The 24,560-nt window shown below is 41.4% G+C and overlaps 1 protein-coding gene across 7 annotated transcripts in view; it reads left to right on the top strand.

Annotated features, from left to right (window-relative positions):
• RASAL2 (RAS protein activator like 2) overlaps nt 1-24,560 on the top strand; it is a 384,725-nt gene that overhangs the window by 355,109 nt on the left and 5,056 nt on the right. For 2 of the 7 annotated variants that reach the window (XM_081485988.1, XM_081485994.1), the window contains 8 exons: nt 1,321-1,522; nt 3,556-3,755; nt 4,747-5,608; nt 13,646-13,780; nt 17,018-17,220; nt 18,435-18,522; nt 21,452-21,482; nt 23,857-24,338. In XM_081485988.1, coding sequence (XP_081342114.1) covers nt 1,321-1,522; nt 3,556-3,755; nt 4,747-5,608; nt 13,646-13,780; nt 17,018-17,220; nt 18,435-18,522; nt 21,452-21,482; nt 23,857-23,999 — 1,864 coding nt within the window. In that variant the 3' untranslated portion in view covers nt 24,000-24,338. Of the gene's footprint in view, nt 1-1,320; nt 1,523-3,555; nt 3,756-4,746; nt 5,609-13,645; nt 13,781-17,017; nt 17,221-18,434; nt 18,523-21,451; nt 21,483-23,856; nt 24,339-24,560 lie in introns of those variants that run through there. The other 5 variants (XM_081485990.1, XM_081485995.1, XM_081485991.1 and 2 more) reach the window with 4 other exon arrangements.

Raw genomic sequence — 24,560 nt, 5'->3', positions numbered from 1 at the left:
ATCTTCCCAACCCAGGGATCGAACTGGGTATCCTGCATTGCAGACAGACGCTTTACCGTCTGAGCCACCAGGGAACTTAGGGGTTATGTCTGCAACTTAGTTTAAAATGGTTCAATCAAAAAAAGAAAGAAGGTGAAGACAGACTTGGCAAAATGTGAACAGTTGGTTAACGTAGGTAAATGGCATATGGGTGTACACTGTATATTCTTTGAAATTTTCTGTAGTTTTAAACTTTTTCAAAAAGAAGTTAGGAGAAAGCAGCTGGAAAAGAAATGCACTGAACTGTAAACGGCAGATATGTTTGGGTGGTAGAATTGGTACAGCCATCCTTTTTTCTTTCCACTTTTCAGTGTTTTCAAATTTTTCTTAAGTTTGTGTAATTTTTATAGATTATAGGAAATAATTATAAGAAATCACTGAGAAGCAATTCACACTGGCAGAATTGATCCCAGATTTTCTCAATATTGAAGCTTAAGTATGTTTCTAGGAGCAATGTACTGAAGGAAAAAATTAGAACTTCAGTGACACACATTGTTTTCTAGCATGTGGCTCTTTGAAAGTGCACGAGTTTAACTTTGTGTGCACTACATATATGCCAACAGAGAAATCTATGTTTACCCGTATTTGATCTAGGGGGGAAGTTGCTCAGTCGTGTCCGACTCTTTGCGACCCCGTGGACTGTAGCCTACAAGGCTCCTCCGTCCATGGGATTGTCCAGGCAAGAATACTGGAGTGGTTTGCCATTTCCTTCTCCAGGGGATCTTCCCGACCCAGGGATCGAACCCAGGTCTCCCGCATTGGAGGCAGACGCTTTAACCTCTGAGCCACCAGGGAAGTCCCGTATTTGATGTAATTCTTATAAAAATTGTTGCTAGTTTATTTTGGAACATGTTCTTTGGATTAAGCTAGGCCCGGAAGAGAGCTAGAACCTAGACAGACAAAGAAGAGATGAAATTCTCTAGTAGAAATAAACAGCATAAGCAAAGGTTTGGAGAAGAAAAGAAGTATAATATATTTGGGAGACTTTGAAGAAGCTAGTGATACTGAGGTTTATACTGATAATGAACGTTTATACTGGCTTTAAATACCAGGGAAAAAGGTCTTTGTTTTTACCTTATAGAGAATAGAAAGCTATTCAAAGTTTTTGAGTATTAATATAATATTAAGAAAGTATGTTTTAATACTTATCACTTACAGATGATAAATTAGTCACCTCCCCAAAATAAAAAAAAAAGTATAGCTCTGTGTAAAGTCAATTCAAAATGATCACATGTCTTTTCCTGAATATGTTCTTTCTCGTTTTCTCTCCCTCTACTTCAGATTTGGTAACAAAGAGGAATACATGGCATTCATGAATGATTTTTTAGAACACGAGTGGGGTGGAATGAAGCGCTTTCTTTTGGAGATCTCTAATCCAGACACCATCTCAAACACCCCAGGCTTTGATGGTTACATTGATCTGGGCCGAGAGCTCTCAGTTTTGCATTCCTTACTGTGGGAAGTAGTTTCCCAACTTGATAAGGTAAAGTAGGCTGGAAGGGCAATGGGAGATGGGAGGTAGAGTACCCTAAGCCACATGAATTCTGGAAAGTGTCTACGGAGTGATCACGTTCGTGCTCTCTGCTAGTTGAAAGCAACCTTTTGACCTGGAAGTCTGGGAGGAAATTGTCATTATTTCTGAGTAAAACGTGCCCTAACCAACCAGGAAATTCTATAAAGCCACGAAATTATTAACATTTATTTTAAAGTAGTTACCTTGATTAATGGGGTATATATTTCTATAAATATATGTGTGTATTTGCCTAGAAACTAATATCAACTATTGATGTATGATGCATTATTCATGGAGTGTAGAATGAGACGAAACCTCATATAGTAATTTCTAACAAAAGTGTGGATTTAAAAAAATACTGAGACTATCATGTTTAAGTAACTTACCATGAGATTTATCTTATGCAAGTCAGAGGGTTTAATATAACTATTGGTGTCTAGAGTTATATGGGATCTGAAAATCTTTATTTTTTTCCTCTGCAGATGTGAATTAATATAGAAAATGATCATTTTAATCCTCTATTTTCTGACTATAAGCTAAGAATTATATATCATATTAATAACTAAATGTATACCTGTCAATCATTTTCTTCCTTCTGGAATTTTGCAAAGAGGAATAGAATTTATTATGGAAAACAGTCTAACATATTTTGGCTAGGTTTATCACAATAGTTATTTATTGATATTTTTGTTTGCCACAGGTACTTTATAAGTATCTGTGGTGGTATGTTAGAATAACTTCAGAAAACAAAATTATTTTAATTATTTTTCTGTAATAATTTGTTTTCCTCCATTTCCTATTATCTTTAAAAATGACACACCAATAAAATGGGGAAGAAGGGAGTAAAAGCTATTTAAAAAGACCACTTTCCTAAGGAAATATATATGGTATGGTGCCCACTGGTACTAACACATTTGTAAAATAATAAACTGTTTCTTATTCTCACGGACCCATTAGATTTTAAGTTGCGGCTATTCTAAGGGTAAATTCCTTGAATATGAATCTTGGCTCAAGTAAAGACATTCTTCAGATGGCCTTTGTCCTCAACCAGGAGTCTACTGATTGTTGAGGAGACAAGGACAACCCAGAGGCAGCCATATAAAACTACCTAATGGTTAAGGATTCCCGTAAGACCCCATGAGAATGAGAGTTCCCCAAAGGAAAAAATGATTGAGATGGATAAAGCAAGTTGTAAAAGGTTATTCTTCACTGAATAACTCCATCAGTGGGCTGCAGATACAGTTATAATATCTTGTGAAATCAACCTGGTTTATTCAGGGGCAAAGTCTTTTTAACAGGCTTTGCTGTGTAAACACACTTTCTCCTTTTTAATATCTGTTTGGTCCTGGGAACCAGCAGTACCTCTAGACGTATCTCAGAGAGTTTACCTGATTTTGCTGTTTAAACAAAAACATTGTTTTGCTGATGCAAATTCAGTTGGCAGTAGATCAGCGTTCCCAAGAGTAAATGGCTAGCGGATGACAATTATCAGCTGTGTGCCCTGCAGTGCTCTGGACCCCTGAATGCATCACCTTCTTGTATGCTGGCATGCATTTCTTTCCTCACATGATCCCTTGTCTTTGGAAGTTTCATCCCATTAGCCAGTCCTCTGGTCCTAAAGTCCTTTTTGGTTAGAAGGTGTTTGGTTCTTCCCCTCCCTTCCCCTACCTTGATCTACCAGCCTCCCAAAGATTTAGTTTGCTTTGCATGCCTATTTTAGTTGGAATGGCAATAGTTTGGTTGTTTTGAGCATGTCTTTTAATTTTTATTTGCATAATCCTAATTTCTATTTCCTTTCTTTCCTCAATGTCTGCTGCATCTTGTTTCGCCTCCTCCATTCATCTCGACGCCATGGTTCTGCTGCTCCATAACAATGCATTATGAACCTGCCACTCCCATACGCAAACACCTACCCTTCCCTCCAACCTCCACCCCTCCATCAATGGCATCGCTGTCCCAAAAACAATCTGTGGTGGATATCGCAATGCTTATTATCCAATTAGGGTGAAAATTCCTTCCTACAGGCGACCGTGGCAAAATTGGGACCTCTCCCTCGTGTACTTGCTGATATTACCAAATCTCTGACTAATCCTACACCAATACAACAGCAACTGAGACGCTTCACTGAGCATAACTCCAGTCCAAATGTCAGTGGAAGCCTCTCCTCTGGGCTGCAGAAAATATTTGAAGACCCTACTGACAGGTATGAACTTAGGAAGGAACTGAAACTGCTTACTTCAGAGGGAGATGATGTTTAGAGATTTGTGGGGAAATCTATTGAACTTCCTTGTTGAATTTACAGCTTTAAAGTCATGAGCAGTTGGAAAGAATCTTAGATAAATCCTATTGTTTGTCATAATAATACACATAATCTAGGATACTTTTTTCCTAAAATGATAACTGTAGAGTTATATTTAAAAAATATATATTTAAATAAAAAAGCCTGGGCTTCCTTGGTGGCTCAGATGGTAAAGAATCTGCCTGCAATGCAGGAGCCCCAGGTTTGATCCCTGGGTCAGGAAGAGCCCCTGGAGAAGAGAATGGCTACCCACTCCAGTGTTCTTGCCTGGAGAATCCCATGGACAGAGGAGCCTGGCAGGCTATAGTCCATGGGATCTTAAAGAGCCAGACAGGACTGAGTGACTTAAAAAAACATATGTCCTGCCTAATAGAAGACTAAGGGCTCTATGAAATTGGTGTTTTCGTGTATTGTAGCACTTAGAGATCTGAGAACCTCAGTTGAAATCAATTTAGAATTGGCTGTGTCAGCTGGACAGGTGGATACAATGTTGATGCTTAGACTTTGTTTTCTGTATTGGCAAGACCTGTGCCTGTAGTAGGGATCCTTTGGTTGTACACTCAGGGCTTCTGGAAGGGTTAGACAGAACCAATTAACTATGAATTGGAATACCTTGGGTAGTTTAAAACCTAACTAGGAAATGATTGGAATTCTAGTAAAAATCTAAGACGGGGATGGAGGTGGTCTACACAGTGTTATCCCCCACCTTTGGAGAAAAACTGAAAATGTTGGATCTTATTCTGAGTATTGTGATGATGAAATCTGGGCTTAGAAACCAGTAAGTAAGACTCCCCGGGCCTGTGAGCTTTCTGAGGAGTTTATATGCCAGAGCTGAGGAAATCTTAACTGTTAAATTTGCCTCAAGAGTGATGGAGGGTCCTTTCCTTTTTCACAGTGATTTGCACAAACTAAAATCCCCAAGCCAGGACAACACAGACAGTTATTTCAGAGGGAAGACATTATTGCTGGTCCAGCAAGCCTCCTCCCAGAGCATGACTTACTCGGAAAAGGATGAAAAGGAAAGTAGCCTCCCCAATGGCCGCAGCATCTCCCTCATGGACCTTCAGGAGACGCACGCCGCCCAAGCGGAGCATGCGTCTGTGATGCTCGATGTGCCCATGCGCTTGACTGGAAGCCAGCTCTCCATAACTCAGGTGGCCAGCATCAAGCAACTGCGGGAGGCCCAGAGTACCCCCCAGAGTGCACCCCAAGTGCGAAGGCCCCTGCACCCAGCCTTGAACCAGCCAGGCAGCCTCCAGCCCCTGTCCTTCCAGAACCCTGTCTATCACCTCAGTAACCCCATTCCCGCAATGCCAAAGGCCTCTGTGGACTCCAGTTTGGAGAACCTAAGCACTGCCAGTTCCAGGAGCCAAAGTAACAGTGAAGACTTCAAACTCAGCGGACCCAGCAACAGCAGCATGGAGGACTTCACCAAACGGAGCACGCAGAGTGAGGACTTCTCCAGGCGCCACACCGTGCCCGACAGACACATACCTCTCGCCCTGCCACGGCAGAACAGCACGGGGCAGACCCAGCTCCGGAAGATGGACCCGGCGGGGCTGGGTGCCCGAGCCAAAGCCCCGCCGTCCCTGCCGCACAGCGCCTCCCTGCGGAGCACCGGGAGCATGTCGGTGGCATCGGCGGCTCTGGTGGCCGAGCCGCTGCAGAACGGGAGCCGGTCCCGACAGCAGTCCTCTTCCTCCAGAGAAAGCCCGGTACCCAAAGTGAGAGCCATCCAGAGGCAGCAGACCCAGCAGGTAGGGGAGAGTGCCAGAGCGGGACTGCCCGCTGCTTGGTCCCGCTGTGTCCTCGGTTCTCTACCCATACATCACTGGGAAATGCAGTCACTAACAGGGTTTCTGCTTAAAACTATCTTCTGCAACCTTTTAATGGAAAGTTTGGGAGGTTTCTGGCTAGGTGAGTCAGCGGAATGTAGCCTGACTCAACACCCCGGCACGGGGGGCGCCTTTTCATCTCTTCAAGCAGCTGAGCTACCTCTCAGCACCAAGCACAGATCTGTGATGCTGAGTGAATGGTTAGAAACTTAAGATATGAAATCTACAGGCCAGATCAACTAGGATGTGTTTTGGGAATCTGCACATTTATCCTCCTTATTTTTTTCCCTTAAGTTTCCAAACTAAAGTTTTGCATTCTGAGCCAAGAGTTTGATATACCTACTCTCTACTCCATACCCCAGTTCCCGCTGGAAATAGCAAGTCCCGTGTGCCTTTTCCTGAAAATGACTAGAAAAATAAACTGAACACCGGTAGAGGCAAGGTAAAGGAGAGAGGTCAAAAGATAGAAAGAAACACAGGTGGCTGACAAGTATTCACTAAATGGTTATGCAAATCTGTTCTTTTTCTGTTTACATGGACAAGCCCAGCTAGTATCACACCTAAACTTAATATAAGATTATCAAACTTTTTTCTTCACAAATAAGAAAGGTTTCTTAAGAATTTAATCATTTCTTCCTTACATATTACATTTTGAGGCACCTAGACATATTTTGTGCTCGAAATAAACTAAGAGTGCATATATACATATCTTACTTTCATCTAAAAAAGAACCTTCTCCTAAAAAGCTTCGTTGAATTTTTTTGGAAAACTAATCATTAAACAAGTGATTAAACAAGTTCTATGACAAATCCTCTGGTCAGCAGAATCACTAGTCAGAGGAGACTGCAATGAAACACCAATGTATCTCTTTAGTATGTTTGCATTTTTATAGATAGGCATTTACTGATTTGCCTCTTTCTGCCTCCTCTCTGCTGTAATCAGAGCCCTTGCCACTACTTTGATAATTATTGTTTTTAAAAAAAAAATTAGAATGTTTACAGAATCCTTGGATACAAAAGTAGAAGAAAGGATGAAAAACTTAGGCAGATTCTGGTAGCCAAGTTCCTGGGCAAAACCTCCTAGTTGGTCAGTTCTTTTCTGAGAAATACTTTTTCTTCAGTATTAAATTTTTCATAATTTTTTGTTATATTTCCCAAAATTTCATCAATTCATTTGATTAAATGCACATTTTCATTTAAAAAGAAATGGAAAAAAGATACTATATAAACTTACATAAAGATTATATTATATAATTTTTTCCTTTGAATGAAAATGCTTTTCTATATATCTTTTGTATGTGTGTATATATATATTTACTGACAAATTTGCTGACATATTGAGTGCAGCACTTTCACAGCATCATCTTTTAGGACTTGAAATAGTTCAGCTGGAATTCCATCACCTCCACTATCTTTGTTTGTAGCGATGCTTCCTACAGAGATGGCAATGGCACTCCACTCCAGTACTCTTGCCTGGGAAGCCCCATGGACGGAGAAGCCTGGTAGGCTGCAGCCCATGGGGTCACGAAGAGTCAGACACGACTGAGCGACTTCACTTTCACTTTTCACTTTCACGCACTGGAGAAGGAAATGGCAACCCACTCCAGTGTTCTTGCCTGGAGAATCCCAGGGACAGGGGAGCCTGGTGGGCTGCCGTCTATGGGGTCGCACAGAGTCGGACACGACTGAAGCGACTTAGCAGCATATATATATTATATATACATTTAATTTGTGTTAGGAAGCTATCAGTCTTTCACATCTTATTGTCAGTAAGTTTCCACACTTGCTTTTATGCTAGCTTCTAGTTGAGATTAGCCCCTTTCAGAGAACTGAAGTGTTTATTGAGAGGAGAAGAGAAAAGTAATTTTAGAGATGCAATACTGTGTAGAGGCAAGTGTCTACATGGGGCATTAAGTGCAACATGAAGGCCCTGAGGATGAGATCAGGAGTAGAGAAGAATATCATATTGGCAGAGAGGGGCAAGACAGGGCAGAGAGCCCTCTGCCTACTTTTCAAAGTTGGACTTAGTTCAAACTCTAGACAGAAAAAAAGAATGCCTACCCTTCTCTGCTTTATCATATTGTCCTTGATTCCCAGGATCCATGATTCAGACTATTTATAGATATTGTAAATTAAATAGCCTTTTGTGTGACCACCTGAAACTGTCATTTATAATATCTCTGCTATATGGTAATTTAACACCTATCATGTAAGCACTACATGATTCTATGTGGGAATGTCCAGATGGATGGAAGGTAGGAAATGCAAATGGTCTTCAGACACCAATTAAAATGCTTTCTAGCCATAGCCATTAATGAGCTTGGGAACATCTCTGTTACACTGGCATGAAGTGGGGCATAGCCACAGCAAGATGCCCCAGCACAACTTTAAATATTCATCTCTGGTTGTGCCTTTGCTGGTAATGCCAGTCAGTTAGACTGGAAATCGCTGTATTTTGATTGCTCAAATTTCTGGGTTTTTTCCCTAACACTGACTTTTTCTATGCAGACAGTTTATTCTTTCAAGCTTATGTTGTTGTTTTTTGGTTCCTTTTCTTTCTTGCTTGATTTTCTCATCTCATTCCCATGAAGCCTCTGATGTTCTATCTAATCAGCACATTTTTTACATAAATTCCTTTACATATTTTAATTGCAAATTATTATGCTGGAGAATTCTTCTCTCCTCCCAGTACTGGAGGATTTCTTTGTGAGGATTGTTTTACAGGCATTTATACTTATTGGAGGCTTTGTGCCATGCAAATTCCATTTGTATCTTGGCACAAAGGAGTGGCCATTGTTGGCAATGTAACTAGCTTCAGTCCTTCTCCATCCACTGAGTAGGAAGTTGAACTATCTACAGAGAAGGAATATTTTAGGAAGCCATCTTTTAATTTTTTGACCCTTTTCGGCTTTTTAATAATTTTCCTCTTCATCTTTTTTGATCTGTCATGTACTCTGTGTGCATAATAGACTTTATTTATAATATATGAGTTGTACAGATACAATATGTTACCTAATCTTAGAAATACAAATTTGAAGACGCTTTTTAACTAGGTATTTGCCAAGTCTATTAGAATGATGCTACAGTTTTCATTTTGGGATTTGTTGAACCCTTCCCTAACCAACCTCTTCTAGGATCCTCAGAGTTTACTGATTTAGTCAGCCCTTTCTTTGGTGTTGATAGCAGAAATGGCCTTCATTTTGGGGAACCTGATTATTTCAGATTAAGGAGAAGTTGAAAGTAACACGTCTTATTTATGTCTAGTAACTAAACAGGGAACTGGCCTATTCTCAGTCAGCCTCAAGCATAGCCAGGCTAACTAAGATCAATGGAAACTGCTTTCTCAGGCCCTTTTTGCCCTAAAACAAAATTATTTTCCCCAGAGACACCCTATATAAGCTCTATCTCAGAAGGATGATATTCCTGTTAGGAATTCCTGCTCCTTTTCATTTTGTCTTTTTCATCTTTCATGATCCACTGTTGAACGTCAGTGGAGAAAATGTTCTTCTGAAGGCTATAGCTAAGCAACTTATCAAACTCTTTTCTCAATTTGTTTGACTATAAACTAGAGGAAATAAATTTTGTTATCTTATAAAGGAGATGGAACAATCTCTGAGGAAAAGCCCTTTGATGTACTTCCAAAGGATTGGAGGAAAAACATAGGGTATCTTTCTCCTAGTGAAAAATTGTACTTTGGTATGAATTCTAAAGAAAATCCAAAGTAATAGTAAATGGATGATATTTTATTGAGCATCCATTGCACAATGACATAGTCACTACCATTCAAAAAAAAACATGCTGTGACATATGGTGCCATGCTTCAAGAGTTGAGAGTTTAATTAAGAAATAAGACCAGCATTCATAAGACCAGTAGAATAAATATAAAAGACAGTATTTAGTTCTTTCATATGAAGAATATATTATAATAAAAAATAATTTTTAAATAAAAATCACCTCCATTGTCTTCCAGTATAGATAACTATTTCTTATTTGTTCAGTACTATTTTTCTGTTTTTATAATCAGTTCAGTCAGTTCAGTCACTCAGTTGTGTACGACTCTTTGCAATCCCATGGACTGCAGCACACCAGGCTTCCATATCCATCACCAACTCCCGGAGCTTGCTCAAACTCATGTCCATCAAGTTGGTGTTGCCATCCAACCATCTCATCCTCTGTTGTTCCCTTCTCTCTTGCCTTCAATCTTTCCCAGCATCAGGGTCTTTTCCAGTGAGTCAGTTCTTTGCATCAGGTGGCCAAAGTATTGGAGCTTCAGCTTCAGCATCAGTCCTTCCAATGAGTATTCAGGACTGATTTCCTTTAGAATTGACTGGTTTGATCTCCTTGCAGAGATTTAGTCAGCCCTTTCTAGGTTTTATCATAAATACAAGGAATAGTTATATTAGTCTGATTTATTTTTTCAAAACTTATTGACCGCCTACCATATGCCATGGGGCATCCCAGGTAGTGCTAGTAAAGAATCCACCTGCCAATGCAGGAGACGTAAGAGATGCGGGTTTGATCCCTGGGAAGATCCCCTGGAGGAGGGCATGGCTACCCACTCCAGTATTCTTGCCTAGAGAATACCATGGACAGAGGAGCCTGGTGGGCTACTACAGTTCATAGTCACAAAGAGTTGGACACGACTGAAGCGACTTAGCATGCATGCACCATAGGCCATGCAAAGTGCTAGGAATATATATTAGAAATTGGTTGAAAAACAGATTCAATGAATAAAATAGGAATAGGTTGAAATGCCCAGTTCCCATTGTATACTCTTATAATTCACTGGACATAGTCCCTTTGATGATATGGTAGCTACCACCACCACCAGTGAAATGAACTAACTCTTGCTTTTACAACTTCTCACTTTACAGTTAGTGCCCGGATTACCTAAGGAGTTGTTGTTTTCAATATGCTTCTAGGGGCTAAGATCTCTCCTTAGTATGTTCTTAGGGATACTATTAGTTGGTAAGGCATTTATTGGCACTCATTAATTAGTTACTTGTAACAAATCACAGGGAAAGAAAGTTCTTTCAAGCAACATACTGTTAACTATAAAGCAAAAAGCTATTGAATTAGCTTCCTTGAAGTTATAAATTACAAACAGTAAAGTTACTCATTTTAGCAACTACTTTATCTCAAGCAGCAATTGAAAAGAAAATCCTGGTTTCACAGAAAAGCAGCTTTGCTGTATGTACCCTATGTGGTAAAGTGATAAGATTATGAAATTAAAAAGGCACTTGTCTCCTCTAAGTATTGACTTTCTATTAATTTTTAAAGACTCAGAACCATAATATTTTGCCTTTCAGGTGCACAGATGTCAAGTAAAACCTAAACCCCGTGTTAAACTATTTTTCTGCCAATACAAAAGCAATGTAGTGTGCTCTACTTTCAAAATCCAGTAGAGGGAGAACCTAGGGTGTGTGTGTGTGTGTGTGTGTGAAGTAACTTGTGGTTTACAAACTGCTTTTATGTGCTATCTCATTTGTTTCTCATAATAACTTTTGAAGTAGATAGTTATTGCCTATTTTAATATAAATGAATTCTATAGATCAGTGTTCCCAAAGTGTGATACTCAAAATTATTTAAGTATACAAGGTATTTAATTAATCATGTAATTATTTTAATGTATATTAGAAAAATATTTGACTATTAATATAAATTATTTATAAATATATATAAAACTCATGATTTTACTGATAATATTGCTTAGCTAACTGGAAATAGTTGTTTTATTATTTATTATAATAAATAATATGTCAGTGATAATGTGGTTATGACAAAAATAATGAGAATGATACACAAATGAATGAAGTATAAGAAGCATGCCTACCACAGTGGAGATGAAGGTAGAACTGAGGGTACTGAAGTTTAAGACATGTTTATGTTTTTCTTGACACAGTGGAGAAAATAGCTTTAAAGAAGGAATTTCTAGAAGATCATTCCCAGTTGCTTATGTGTACCTCAGGCATGAAGCCATTTTTATATATACATATCCATAATCTGTATAAATCAACCAAACCAGGTTCTTCTTTAGATCTTTAAGAAATACTTTCATACTTTCTAAAATTTTATTTATATCCATTTCTGACTGCACTGGGTCTTCATTGCTGTGTGCAGGCTTTCTCGAGTTGCAGCAAACAAGTGTTCCTGTCTAGTTGCAGTGCTCAGGCTTCTCATTGCTGTGGCTTCTCTTGTTGTGGAGCACAGGCTCTGTAGCACTTGAGCTCAGTAGTTGTGGCTCACGGGCTTAGTCGCCCCACGGCATGTGGGATCCTCCCCAACCAGAGACTGAACCTGTATCCCCTGCATTGGCAGGTGGATTCTTAACCACTGGATCACCAAGGGAAGTCCCTCCTGCTACTTTTGCATGAATATTTTTAAGTCTGCCCAAATAACCTTTTTGCCTTTGCATCTGCTTTTTTTTCATCTAGTCTTTCTAAACCTCAAAGTGATCAAAATACCCCTTACTCTAAAATATCTATATATTTAGAGTTTAACCAGGTTTTATTCCAGAACAAGATAAAGATTCTTAAGGCTTATAGCTCTGCATGAGAGAGAAAATTCCCTTCCAATTCTTTATAGAGTATTGCTTCTCAGAATAGAAATGTATTTTAATTATAAAAAGGCTAACTCACAGAAAGTGCTTTTTTCTGTTTCTCAGAAAAGCTAGAGAAAAAGAATTTGTTGTCTATTTCCAGCATTATTTAGGGAGGAGCACTAATGTTCATTCGTTATTGTTTAGTCACTAAGTCATGTCTGACTCTTTGCAGCCCCGTGGACTGCAGCATGCCAGGCTCCTCTGCCCATGGGATTTCCCAGGCCAGAATAGTAGAGTGAGTTGCCATTTCCTCCTCCAGGGGATCTTCCCGACCCATAGATCGAGCCGCCCACGTCTCCCACAGTGCTGGAGGATCGTTTACCTCTGAGCCACCAGGGAAACCCAGTAGTAGCCTAATACAAACTGTCATATCCAGTGCCAGTTTTCTAAGATAAATATAGTAATAACGTCTAAGTTCTATAGTACTCTATAGTTTCCAAAGAATTTTTACATACATTGTATTATTCAAGCCTCGGAACTCCCAGGGAGATGCTCAGAATAGGTGGTGATGGTGGTGGTAACCCTACTCAGTAGATTTGGAAAAAAATATTTAAGAGATTAAGGGTCAGGGTAAGTGGTAGAGTTACTACTCAAGGCCAGAATTCTTTTCATTCTGCATCCTTTTCTGTTGCCCTTACAAAAGGGCAATTTATCTAGCTATCCTAACTAGATAGAAATATCCCTTGGACTAGGCTGATATCCATTGTTGTGATGCTATATTCATCAAAAAACTTTCTGGTAGAATATGGACTTATGAGTGAACTTAACCCATCAAGAAGTCAGTGCTCTATAAAAATGACCAATATCAAAACACCAGTATCGAAAAGTGTTTTTTTCTCTTTCCCTGAATGGCTGATGTGAAAATTAAGAACTTGGCATTCTGATATATAAATCGGTTAGCTACCTTGTGAGTTGTTTAGCATTAAACAGTTCCTTGGTTTCTGAGCATTCCTGGTTAAACAGGTGTTTCCTCACCTGAGCAATCAACCATCAAGTTGCATTTTCTTTCTCTCCTCTGTCAACACTGTAATTTCATTAGGTAATGACCTAATGAAACCACTGGCCTAATCAACAGTTTTAAGGCCTTGGCTTTTCCTCTTTGAGGGTGGAGGAGTGGTGTGGGGAGGCAGATTCTTAGAAGTGATTTCTGTTTACAATATTTCTGAATATTTATTCTTATACCAGTGGATATCCTCTTCTCTCACCCCCAGCCCTGGCAGTAATAAAGTATTATTTAGAACTGAGAGCATTTATCAGAAAACAGGGATCACAGTTATGCCTTCCAAGAATAGCTGTCTTTGTGAAACATACCTGCAGATGAACTCTTTTGGGAAATGCTAACGGGTATTTCTGCTGCAGGTTCAGTCACCTGTGGACTCTGCCACAATGTCCCCAGTCGAGAGGACAGCAGCCTGGGTTCTGAACAATGGGCAGTATGAAGAGGACGTGGAAGAAACTGAGCAAAATCAGGATGAAGCCAAGCATGCTGAGAAGGTAGGACGCAGTCTGTTTATTGACTTACTGTCCCCGCAGTGATAGACTACCCACAGGGTCATCTAGCTAAGAAAGTGGTCTCCCCAACTTCAGCTCCACCTCTTATGTTAACCCTTCTATGCATATGCATATTCGTGTATATTATTTCAATAGTGGCTGTGTGTGAAAATATGCAGACATGTCCATCAAGTTGACATCAAGCTGTCCTGCAAGGGGAGAATGCATTCTAATTTTTTTTTTTTTTTAATATGGGTTGCCTGAATTTCAAGAAAACTCTGCTATTCATTTCTAGTCATTTTAGGTGAATATTTAGTGTTTCTGTATAACTAAACACATGCAGAATTACCCTTGGACTAGACTTCCTTTCTATATCTTTGTAATGATTTTGCCTTTTTTTTTCACCTTTTCTAAATAAAGAATTTGTAATGCTATAGATGATTTTTAAAAGACATCAACTAAAAGAAAAAAACTAAAAAGAAAGACAGTAACTATTGCTTCAGTTTTGTTTCATTTTGTTAAGAAAAGTTGACATGAAGAAAAAGGATTATGACACAACAACCTTGACGTCATGTACAGCATTATCTCATTTAATTAACCAGACAACTAGCTTCTGTTTATTTATCAGCATAATCCTAAAAGCTATGCTTATTGATGCAGTCTGCCTCTTCAGACTGTATAAGAACTGTCATCTTTGACCTTCTGGATTAATAAGCATAGTTTAGGACCATGACATTGGATAGTTCAGTTCAGTTCAGTCACTCAGTCATGTCCGACTCTTTGCAACCCCATGAATCGCAGCACACCAGGCCTCCCTGTCCATCACCAACTCCTGGAGTTTACCCAAACCCATGTCCATCGAGTCGGTAATGCCATCCAACCATCTTATCCTCTGTCGTCCCCTTCTCCTCCTGCCCCCAATCCTTCCCAGCATTAGGGTCTTTTCCAATGAGTCAACTCTTCACATGAGATGGCCAAAGTATTGGAATTTCAGCTTCAACATCAGTCCTTCCAATGAACACCCAGGACTGATCTCCTTTAGGGTGGACTGGTTGGATCTCCTTGCAGTCCAAGGGACTCTCAAGAGTCTTCTCCAACACCACAGTTCAAAAGCATCAATTCTTCAGCGCTCAGCTTTCTTCACCATCCAACTCTCACATCCATACATGATCACTGGAAAAACCATAGCCTTGACTAGACGGACCTTTGTTGGCAAAGTAATGTCTCTGCTTTTAAATATGCTATCTAGGTTGGTCATAACCTTCCTTCCAAGGAGTAAGCGTCTTTTAATTTCATTGCTTCAATCACCATCAGCAGTGATTTTGGAGCCCAAAAAAATAAAGTCTGACACTGCTTCCACTGTTTCCCCATCTATTTCCCATGAAGTGATGGGACCAGATGCCGTGATCTTAGTTTTCTGAACGTTGAGCTTTAAGCCAACTTTTTCACTCTCCTCTTTCACTTTCATCAAGAGGCTCTTTAGTTCTTCACTTTCTGCCATAAGGGTGGGGTCATCTGCCTATCTGAGGTTATTGATATTTCTCCCAGCAATCTTGATTCCAGCTTGTGTTTCTTTCAGCCCAGCATTTCTCATGATGTACTCTGCATATAAGTTAAATAAGCGGGGTGACAATATACAGCCTTGACGTACTCCTTTCCCTATTTGGAACCAGTCTGTTGTTCCATGTCCAGTTCTAACTGTTGCTTCCTGACCTGCATACAGGTTTCTCAAGAGACAGGTCAGATGGTCTGGTATTCCCATCTCTTTCAGAATTTGCCACAGTTTATCGTGATCCACACAGTCAAAGGCTTTTGCGTAGTCAATAAAGCAGAAATAGATGTTTTTCTGGAACTCTCTTGCTTTTTCGATGATCCAGCGGATGTTGGCAATTTGATCTCTGGTTCCTCTGCCTTTTCTAAAACCAGCTTGAACATCTGGAAGTTCACGGTTCACGTATTGCTGAAGCCTGGCTTGGAGAATTTTGAGCATTACTTTACTAGCGTGTGACATTGGATAAGCAGAAGCTAATTGTCCAGTTGTTGATTAAATGAGATATGATGTGAAAATACATTGCATTTTACAAAGCAACATATAGGTTTATCATTAATGACTAATGAATTTAAGTAGACCATATACAAGAAAACTTAATGTTTCTCACCTCATCCAGAAATTTGACATTCCAGCTACTCAAACTCCAACAACAGCAGCTTCAGTATAAGAAAGGACCAGGTAACCAATTGAATTATATGAGGCTTTAGTGAGAGTTTGTTATATAAAACTTTGGTGAGAAAACAGGCATATATATGTGTTCCAACAAGCCGTGGCAAATTGGGCAGATGAACAACATCATAAAAATGGATCAAGAGGGGGTATTAATCAGCCCCAGTGAACACGTAGGCCTTTTGTTTAGAGCCTGTGACCTGAGTGTTTCACACTTCCATGGACAGGGAGGAAGCAGCAATAATGTATTGTGCTATAAAAGTATCTATTGATTTAGTAGCTTGTCACTATAGAAGTGCTGCTTGCTCTTTAAAGGGCTGATTCTAAGGGTGAAAGAATGGCGATCTGATGAGTCTAGCCATGTCAGAGATCCTACAGCACAGGAGATGCTACAGAAACCTTTCTCTTGTAGACAGCTGGCTTTTGGCTTATTTTAAGCTTCTAAGTGCCTGCCTGGCCTTCTTTTTTTTTTTCTCCTGTTCCCATTGGATACCATCACAGATTGGATGTGGCTTGCAGCAACCTCTAGTTTAATGTGGAGAATCATACATAAATATATAGATTTGGAATGCAGAGTTAAGACGTCATTTTAGGAGTCAGGCAGAGCTCCATTACCATGTATGCCTGGGGATCATTTTGAAGAGTATCAGCAGCCCATGGAATGGCCGCTCAGACAGCCTCCAGCTACACTGCTTAGGGTTTGATAAAAAAAATCAATCACTGACATCTAAAACCAGGGTAACTCCAGTTTTTCCCTCCTTGTCTTTGGCACCTCTTCTCCTCTGCTCTCCCTGGTGGCTCAGATAGTAAAGAATTTGCCTGCAATGCCGGAGACCTGGGTTCGATCCTTGGGGTCGGGAAGATCCCCTGGAGAAGGAAATGGCAACCCACTCTAGTATTCTTGCCTGGAGAGTCCCATGGACAGAGAGGAGCCTGACGGGCTGCAGTCCATGGGGTCGCAAAGAGTCGGATGCAACTGAGCAACTAACACTTTCACTTTTCTTTCTCCTCTGCTCTAGTACGAACAGGAAATCACCAAACTGAAGGAGCGCCTGCGGGTGTCCAGCCGGCGACTCGAGGAGTATGAGCGCCGGTTGCTAGTGCAGGAGCAGCAGATGCAGAAACTGCTGCTGGAGTACAAGGCCCGGCTGGAGGACAGCGAGGAGAGGCTGCGCAGGCAGCAGGAGGAGAAGGACAGCCAGATGAAGAGCATCATCAGCAGGTCAGAGGCCGCCTGGCAGCGGACATGGGCTGGCTCGGGGCACAAAGAGGTGGGATGATGGCTAGAGGATCCTAAAGCAAGCACTGCGTGTCCTCCGTGATACTCTGTACAAGGGTGAGGCTGACTATCTCTTACACTTTTCCACTTGTGAGACCTTAGTGCACTTCCTTTGAGGATAGAGGTAGCCAGTTTTCCTTTAGTTGTAACAATTAGAAACAGTTAAAACTTAGTGACTCACTTAAGAGGTATTTAGAACAAAACTGAATTTTAAAAGTGGCAGTATCCAACGTCAAGACTAATTTAGATTTTTACAAGTCCAGAGAGGTCTAACAAGACACTGTACATCAAGAGAATCAAGGCAGAGGGCCAAGGACGTCCAAGGAAGACCAAGGGAGGGGGGCAATTTTACCAAACACTACATAGCACTGACTGTGGGCCAAGCACTTTTCTAAGCACTTCTAAGCACTTTACAAATAAAATTTGTTTTATCTGTTGCTAATAATTTGTTTAATGCCAACCTCTGAGGTCAGCATTATTATTATTATTCTCCTCTTACAAATAAAGAAACAGGCAACAAATTCACTAAGTCACTTGCCCAAGGTCACTTAGTGGTGCAAATGGGATTTGAAGTCAGGTAGTCAAGCCCTAGCTTGATGCTCACAACCACAGTGCTTTAGGGTTGTTAAGTGCTGTGGGCAGGTCAAAAAACGTCTGTTGTTTTAGCAGCACAGAAAGATTTACCAGTCTTACTGAGAGCCCTTCCATGGAGTTGAACATCAGGGGATTAAGATATGAAATGCATGAGAAAAAAAGTAGGCCTACTATGTGTAGAGTACACTCAGAGGACATTTAGCTGTTCAGGGGAAGGAAAGGTCAGCTGTTGCAAAGTAATGAGATTAAGAGAGGGTTTGATTTGTGTCAGTAGATTTGCTATTTTAAAATGAAATAAGTTGTGCTGAGGAAAGGATCTGATAGAAGAAAGGGAGATAATGATGCTATTGCAGAGGAGATGGAAATGTGTGGGATCCAGTCCCAGGAGAGGAATCAACTCTGAATGTCTTCTCCCGAGGCAGGCGAGAAGACAGAGCCTAGTGCAGCTCTTGCACTAGGAAGGAGTGGCGACACTGAGCTGTCCTGAGTTTGGGTGTCTTGTTCTGTGTGTTAGCCTGCTCTCTCCTTGAAGATGTTGGTCTCTCCTTCCCGCCCCATTCTAGGCTAATGGCTGTGGAAGAGGAACTGAAGAAGGATCATGCTGAGATGCAGGCAGTTATTGATGCAAAGCAAAAAATAATTGATGCACAGGTAAGCAGGTTCTCAGTCTAGTGGAAGCAACTTGTTTATCGTAACTGTTATCTCCCAACTTCCCATCCCTTGCAAACATCAAGGCACATAAAATGGATCACTGGAAAGTTCTTGGCATTACTTTTTGAAGATTTTTTTTAAATGTTTCTTTGCAACCTCTACGACCTTTTCCTTCCTTTACTGGTGACGAGTCCGTTAACTCAGCAAACTTTTAGCGTGCTTTAGTACAGGTGCTCGACGAATCTCAACCTGGTGCATGATGGGGTTTACTTCTTTCCTTCTGGAAAGGAGGGCATTCTCTCAGGGGAGCACCTGTGAAAAGTCCACTGCATGTGTCTAGCTTGTGACCTCCACTGACCATTGCTTGGCTATGACGTTCACGGTCTCGTCAGTCACGTCCACTGTGCCATCAGCCTCTGGCCTCAAACAGTAGTTGAGCTTCAGGGGAAAAACAGGGCTGCAGAAGGTACCCTGCCTTGTTATTCTTTTGGTTCTGGGACAGGCATTGGTGCCTGGGGTTCACTTGGCCACCCTTCTCCGTTGGTGCTGTGCTTGGAGAGCCTCTTACAGTTGATGAGATCAGAACCTGGGTGTCTGCTCCCTGTAGCTTCTACCTGTGATGCTAGTGACACAATGATGGCCAGGGGCTCCTCACAGGTTCTCATCAGTGATCAGAGCAAAACCCAGGAAGCGTTCCTAATGCCTTTTCATCTTATCAGTGCAAAACATGGTTGTATTTCTTAGAGTGAAACAAATAACAAAAGGGAGGTGCCGTTTGGATGTGGGTGGTCTGGCCACTGAATATATCCCGTCTCTAAAAACCACCCTGCCAGGCTTGTGTTTCTCACCCTTAAGTATCATATCATTTCTTTAAGGTCTGAAATAAAAATGGGAGCAAGGCCTTTATGTCCTACTTTCTTCTCTCCTTCTCAGCCAGTAGTCAGTCTGCCAGTAGTCAGTCTATGGTAGAGTCCCCCAGTATTCTTAAACACACATTCCATTCCCACTCTGGTTTCTTGACAGAGCTAATGTGGGATGGGGTACACTTTTCAAAGGAATAGGGAGTGAGGCTGAAAGCACCGCTGTGGAAAGGATGCGTCCTGGGCCTCGTACTCCCTCATACACACGAGACCCAGAAGTCAAGTGCGAGTTCCAATGCTCTCTTATCAGCACGGTTCCCAGAGTAATTTGGACCCCTGAACTCTAGTTTCCAGATATTTAGACCTCCTAAGAATCAGAAGCAAGTTCTTAGTTGGTCCTTTCTTTAAATGTATCCCCAGGGTGGATGACAGAGAAGGAAGGGTTGCAGAGACAAGGCTATCTCGACAGGCATTCATCCAAGAGGCTTAAGAGAAACCACCTGGGTAAAGACAGTTTAGTCAGGAAAACTAGTGTTGGTAAGTGTTCACTTTGGGATTTTCAACATGAGAGAGAGTTCTATGAATAACTACACCCAAAGAGATTTTAGTTCTAATGAGATAATACAGATTGTTTTAATAATTTCTGCTGGTCTAAAACCGTGGCAGCCTTAGCAGAGGGAGCTTGGGGGTGTCCCACTCATGGCTATGTGCATACAGTCCGATTTCTTAGTTGCCTATTGAGGCAGCCTCATCATTAGCTTCTGAAGATTTCTATCCTACCCTGCCCCCGATTTTGACTTCTAGGATAAGATGGCTGGACATGAAGCAGGAATCATAGGCATAGAAGGTGAAAGCAAAGGAGGGAAACAAATTCATCAGGGCTCAAAAGCTCTGGAAAGTAAGGACCTTCTCTCAGTTAACAGGAGGGTATCACCATTCAGAATGGGAGAACTGTTATCCACTAAACAATAGTTTGGGTCCATACCTCAAGGCAATGGTTTTCAAATGGTTTGATTCTATGGACTATTTTGGTGGAACCAGAGGCACCTTCCATAGATCCCTTTCCAGCTGCTCCTACTGACCACTCAGCAACAAGGACTTAGCTCAGCTAATGGATCAAATCATGTCCAGCTTAGCTAAATATCATAAATTACACATTCAAACACAGGGATTACTGTGTAGGAAATTTTAAGAGGAGGCTCACTTTGGATCCCTAAAGCACACTTGAAGAATCCATTAGACCACATTTTGAAAACCATCGCATGATGCCCAGCACAGATGATAAACACTAGAGCTAGCTTTTTCAAAAATTATAATCCCCTTAGAAGGAAGGGGGTTCCCAATTCCAGCTGCTGTCTCTCTTACACATTAAAAATCTTTTTCTAGCAAAAGACTGAAAATCCTTTGGTGTCCTTTGTAACAAATGCCTTTTCCTCTGAAAGAAAAAGTAACTTAACATCTTAAGTGTTTGATGGAGCAGAGCAACCCTTCTGGCATCATTTGATAGAATGAGAACATGTTTGGGGGTGAAAGCTTCCCAGCGAGGTAGCCCACACTTCCGTGCCCCTGAAATCTGCCTTGGTGCCACTGACAGTTAAAAAATATTTCTGAAGTGAATTGCTTTCCTTATACTAGCATCGGGCCCAATACTTCCCAAAACAGGACAGGACAGGTACCCAGTGAATGGGCTTCCATCTCTCTCAGCAGCCATGTGCCCCTCCAGACCAGGCGTGTCCCTGAATTCAGCCTCTTCATCTCCTAGAGTCAGTTCATGCTCCAAGGCCCCCCTGGGGTCAGCCACTTTCTAACTAGAACTGGGAGATGATGAGTATTCCCCTAGTGACCCTGTTCTAGGAGATGGAGATCCTGGTGATGGTACTAAGAGGTCATTTCTTAAACATCAGACTAGGGGCCTTCCACCCTGACCTCTCCCCCCCTCCCCTACCTCCCCCCTGCTCCAAGGATCTCTCCAGGTGACTCAAATGGAGAACAGAGAAGGGCGTCCTAGGAGAAGAGGGCAGCTGCCTAGTTACTATTGCAAGTGATATCTCCACTGTGTTAAATTACAGGTCATAAATGGAGATGAGATTATGCAAACAGGCAAGTAACCCCGTCCGTCCGTTCTCTAGCTGAGCAGTTCCCAGCCCTGGCCCGGTGCACTGGCCTCCTACACATTCCAGCTCCTGCACTCCCCACACTCAAAGCCCTTCCTGTCAGGCCGGAACTAGATTTCTCTGCCATTCACTCCAGGCAGAATGAAAATGTCAAGGCATCTTTTGCCAACTGAACTTGACTTTCAAAAGTCCCTGTTTGATTTTTTTGTTTGTTTGTTTTACTTTGAAAGGTTGGCACTTGGGGGGAAGTTACAAAAGGAAGTTTGTCCACTTGGAAGTTTTCAACTGTTGAGTAAAAGGGTTGCTTGACTTTAGTTGTTACTCTTGCAGGAAATAAATAAATACAGCCATTCTTAGCCTTCTTTTTAACCCTTTAAGAGTCAAATAATTTTTTATGAATGCCTAATTTCTTTGGGTCAACCCTAGAGAATCCTTTATTCCTTAGAACTTGGACATTATAATTTATCCTAATACTGAAATACCTTCTTTTTTAATCATTTTGAGATATTACCAGTCTTTATGCTTAGAGATCATTTCTAACCATAGTAGGGGGGAATATCATATCTGGTTCCCACCCCCTTTTCCCTGGTAGTCACCGGCCAACCCTTACTTATTGACTTTTAAAAGATCTAAACTTGTTACCTCAGTAAACTCCATTGGCTCTAATTTTTTTTTTTAATTATTATCTTTTTAAAAGCCTTGTAGTTCTTTCTTTCTTTCGAGTTTTGCTTATCCTTAAAACAAGTTACCTTCCCAGAGTATAAATCTTATGCTAGTTTGTAGTTAATTAATAATGCTGATTTATATATATATATATCTTACCCCCTGAGTTCTCTATCAGGGAAAGGCAAAAGAATTTAATGATATTAACAAGTGTGAGCTAGTTTTTTTTCATACTTTTGAAACTGTGACCACCAGCCCTGCTCCATATAGATTCCCACCCCACCCCCAAAAGCAGAAGGTTAAAGGGAAGCCTTACCTGATGCTACTGTTGTATTGGGTTGGCCATAAAGTTCATTCGGGTTTTTGTATGCTGTTACGGAAAAAACCCGAATGATTTTTTTGGCCAACCCAATATATGCTTTCTCCCTAAATGTCCCCCCAGGGCAGTGGTCTTCCCTCTGCATCTTGGGCGGCATGTTTCCCAGCAGAGCAGTGCTGCTTGCAGCCTTGTGAAGCTACTCCTGTAACAGCAAGGAATAGCATCCGTCACATGGACGTTTGTGTGTCCTCTCTAAGCCTGACCATGACTCTCCTTACCATGCTTTTCCCTGAGTAAATGAAAAAAATCCCTGGGTAGGAAACCTATTTTTGGCTCTGGGGGGTTGTTCCTCACATGCTTTTTTTTTTTTTATTTTTCTAAAAAATGGCAAATTCATGTAGGAAAGGTTCTAGAATGATTTACCTAGCTGCTGAAGCTAAGATTAGGATTTCTCTCCTAGTCTTTGCAAAACTAATAATATTTTGATGGGATGATTTTTAGTTTTTTTAAATTTAGATGAGTCTGCTTTTCTCTGATCGCCATTTTGTTCCTTCATTTTTTTCTCTTTTTTTATGCGTGTGTTCAGCAGTCTTTGGTTCCAAGATATTTTGGTTCTAAGGCTTTTTTTTTTTTTTCTTTCTGAGATTCAAAAGTAAAATGAAAGCAGTCTTCCTTATTGGGTAGCTTTCCTGGAGTACCTCTGAGCTGGAATGAGTCTAGGAGCTTGTGTTCTCTGTTTGTTTCCATGTGTTATGTTTTCAGCATCCCTCTCCGGCCACATCTCCCTTCCCACATTCAAATAACCCCTTGGTCTAGCTTTTGGCTGCTCCTCCCCCTCTTGCTGTCGCATCCTCACTTTGTCGGTGACTATAAACTGCCACCATGTATTGTTTCAGTTTTGAGCACCATGTGAAATCTTTCCACATATGACCGGTGTGCCCCCTTCGGGGGCTGAGAACCTATAGATCACATGCACTTCTCCTCTGTGAAATGAAACCTCTGGTGCTTCTTTCTTTGCCACCTAATTCCTGTGTTTAAGTTTTGACCCAAAGCACTTAATACAGCAAGGCTGCTTGACACCTCTGTCTCATAGTCTGAATAACACATGGTGTCATTTTTATGTGATGTCTTAGGGCCCCAAGGGATGATGAGTCACAAACCCTGCAATGCTGAAAGGGGAAAAAGAAATGCAAACCCATTGGGCCCAGGGGAAGCTGGCCTGACTCGGGTGCAGAAAGAGGCAGAGACGTTCCATTTGTCTGGGAAGCATCGTGTGCACTGCTGTTTGATAGAAAACATTAGAACAGTCATTTGGTAGAGCATTACGGCGCAGTTGCCCACATGGAGCCAGAATAAAGCCCCGTTTGGTGTGTTGTAGGAAAAACGGATCGTGTCACTGGATTCGGCCAACACCAGACTGATGAGCGCGCTGACCCAGGTGAAGGAACGGTACAGCATGCAGGTCCGAAATGGCATCTCCCCCACCAACCCCACCAAGCTTTCCATCACGGAGAATGGTGAATTCAAAAACAGCAGCTGCTGACGGACGGGCCTCACAAATAGACAGACTGTGGGAGGAGAAAGAAGGAAACGTCCCCACTCTCCTATCCCCAGCCCTCTTCCCAGCCCCACCAGGTTTACAGAATACCGCTGCTTCAGAACAGCAGGGTGGCGAGCAAGTCTGGAAGGAAGAAAGGAACCTTGTCTTTCAGGGCATAAGGCTAAGACTTCCAAGGTCGATGCTTCCCCCACCCCCACCCCATGTCTCTATGTACATAGGAAACTTAGTTCTGGGCCATGTACAGAAAATACCACTGTAATATACCCAAAGGAAGTTAATAATGTAGATTACCTTTTTAACTATTGCTATTTTTATTATTGTTGTCCTCTTGTTGAAAGCACTGCAGTTGTTAGAGGAGGAAATGTAGGAACTATGTACGTGAATGAGAGATGAGCCCAGCCGCTCAGTAGGTAGAGACCACGCATCTGTCTGATAGAGCACACGGACCGCGACAGGACATGGTCAGAATGAATTTTTCAGGGATTCATCTGCCAGGTTAAAAGCCCCACTCTGGTTCCCTT

Source organism: Giraffa tippelskirchi, chromosome 5 (genome assembly GCF_054371585.1).
Source record: "Giraffa tippelskirchi isolate mGirTip1 chromosome 5, T2T-mGirTip1v1.2.pri, whole genome shotgun sequence".
Taxonomy (NCBI): Eukaryota; Metazoa; Chordata; class Mammalia; order Artiodactyla; family Giraffidae; genus Giraffa; species Giraffa tippelskirchi.
This window is presented reverse-complemented; position numbering and strand designations above follow the sequence as displayed.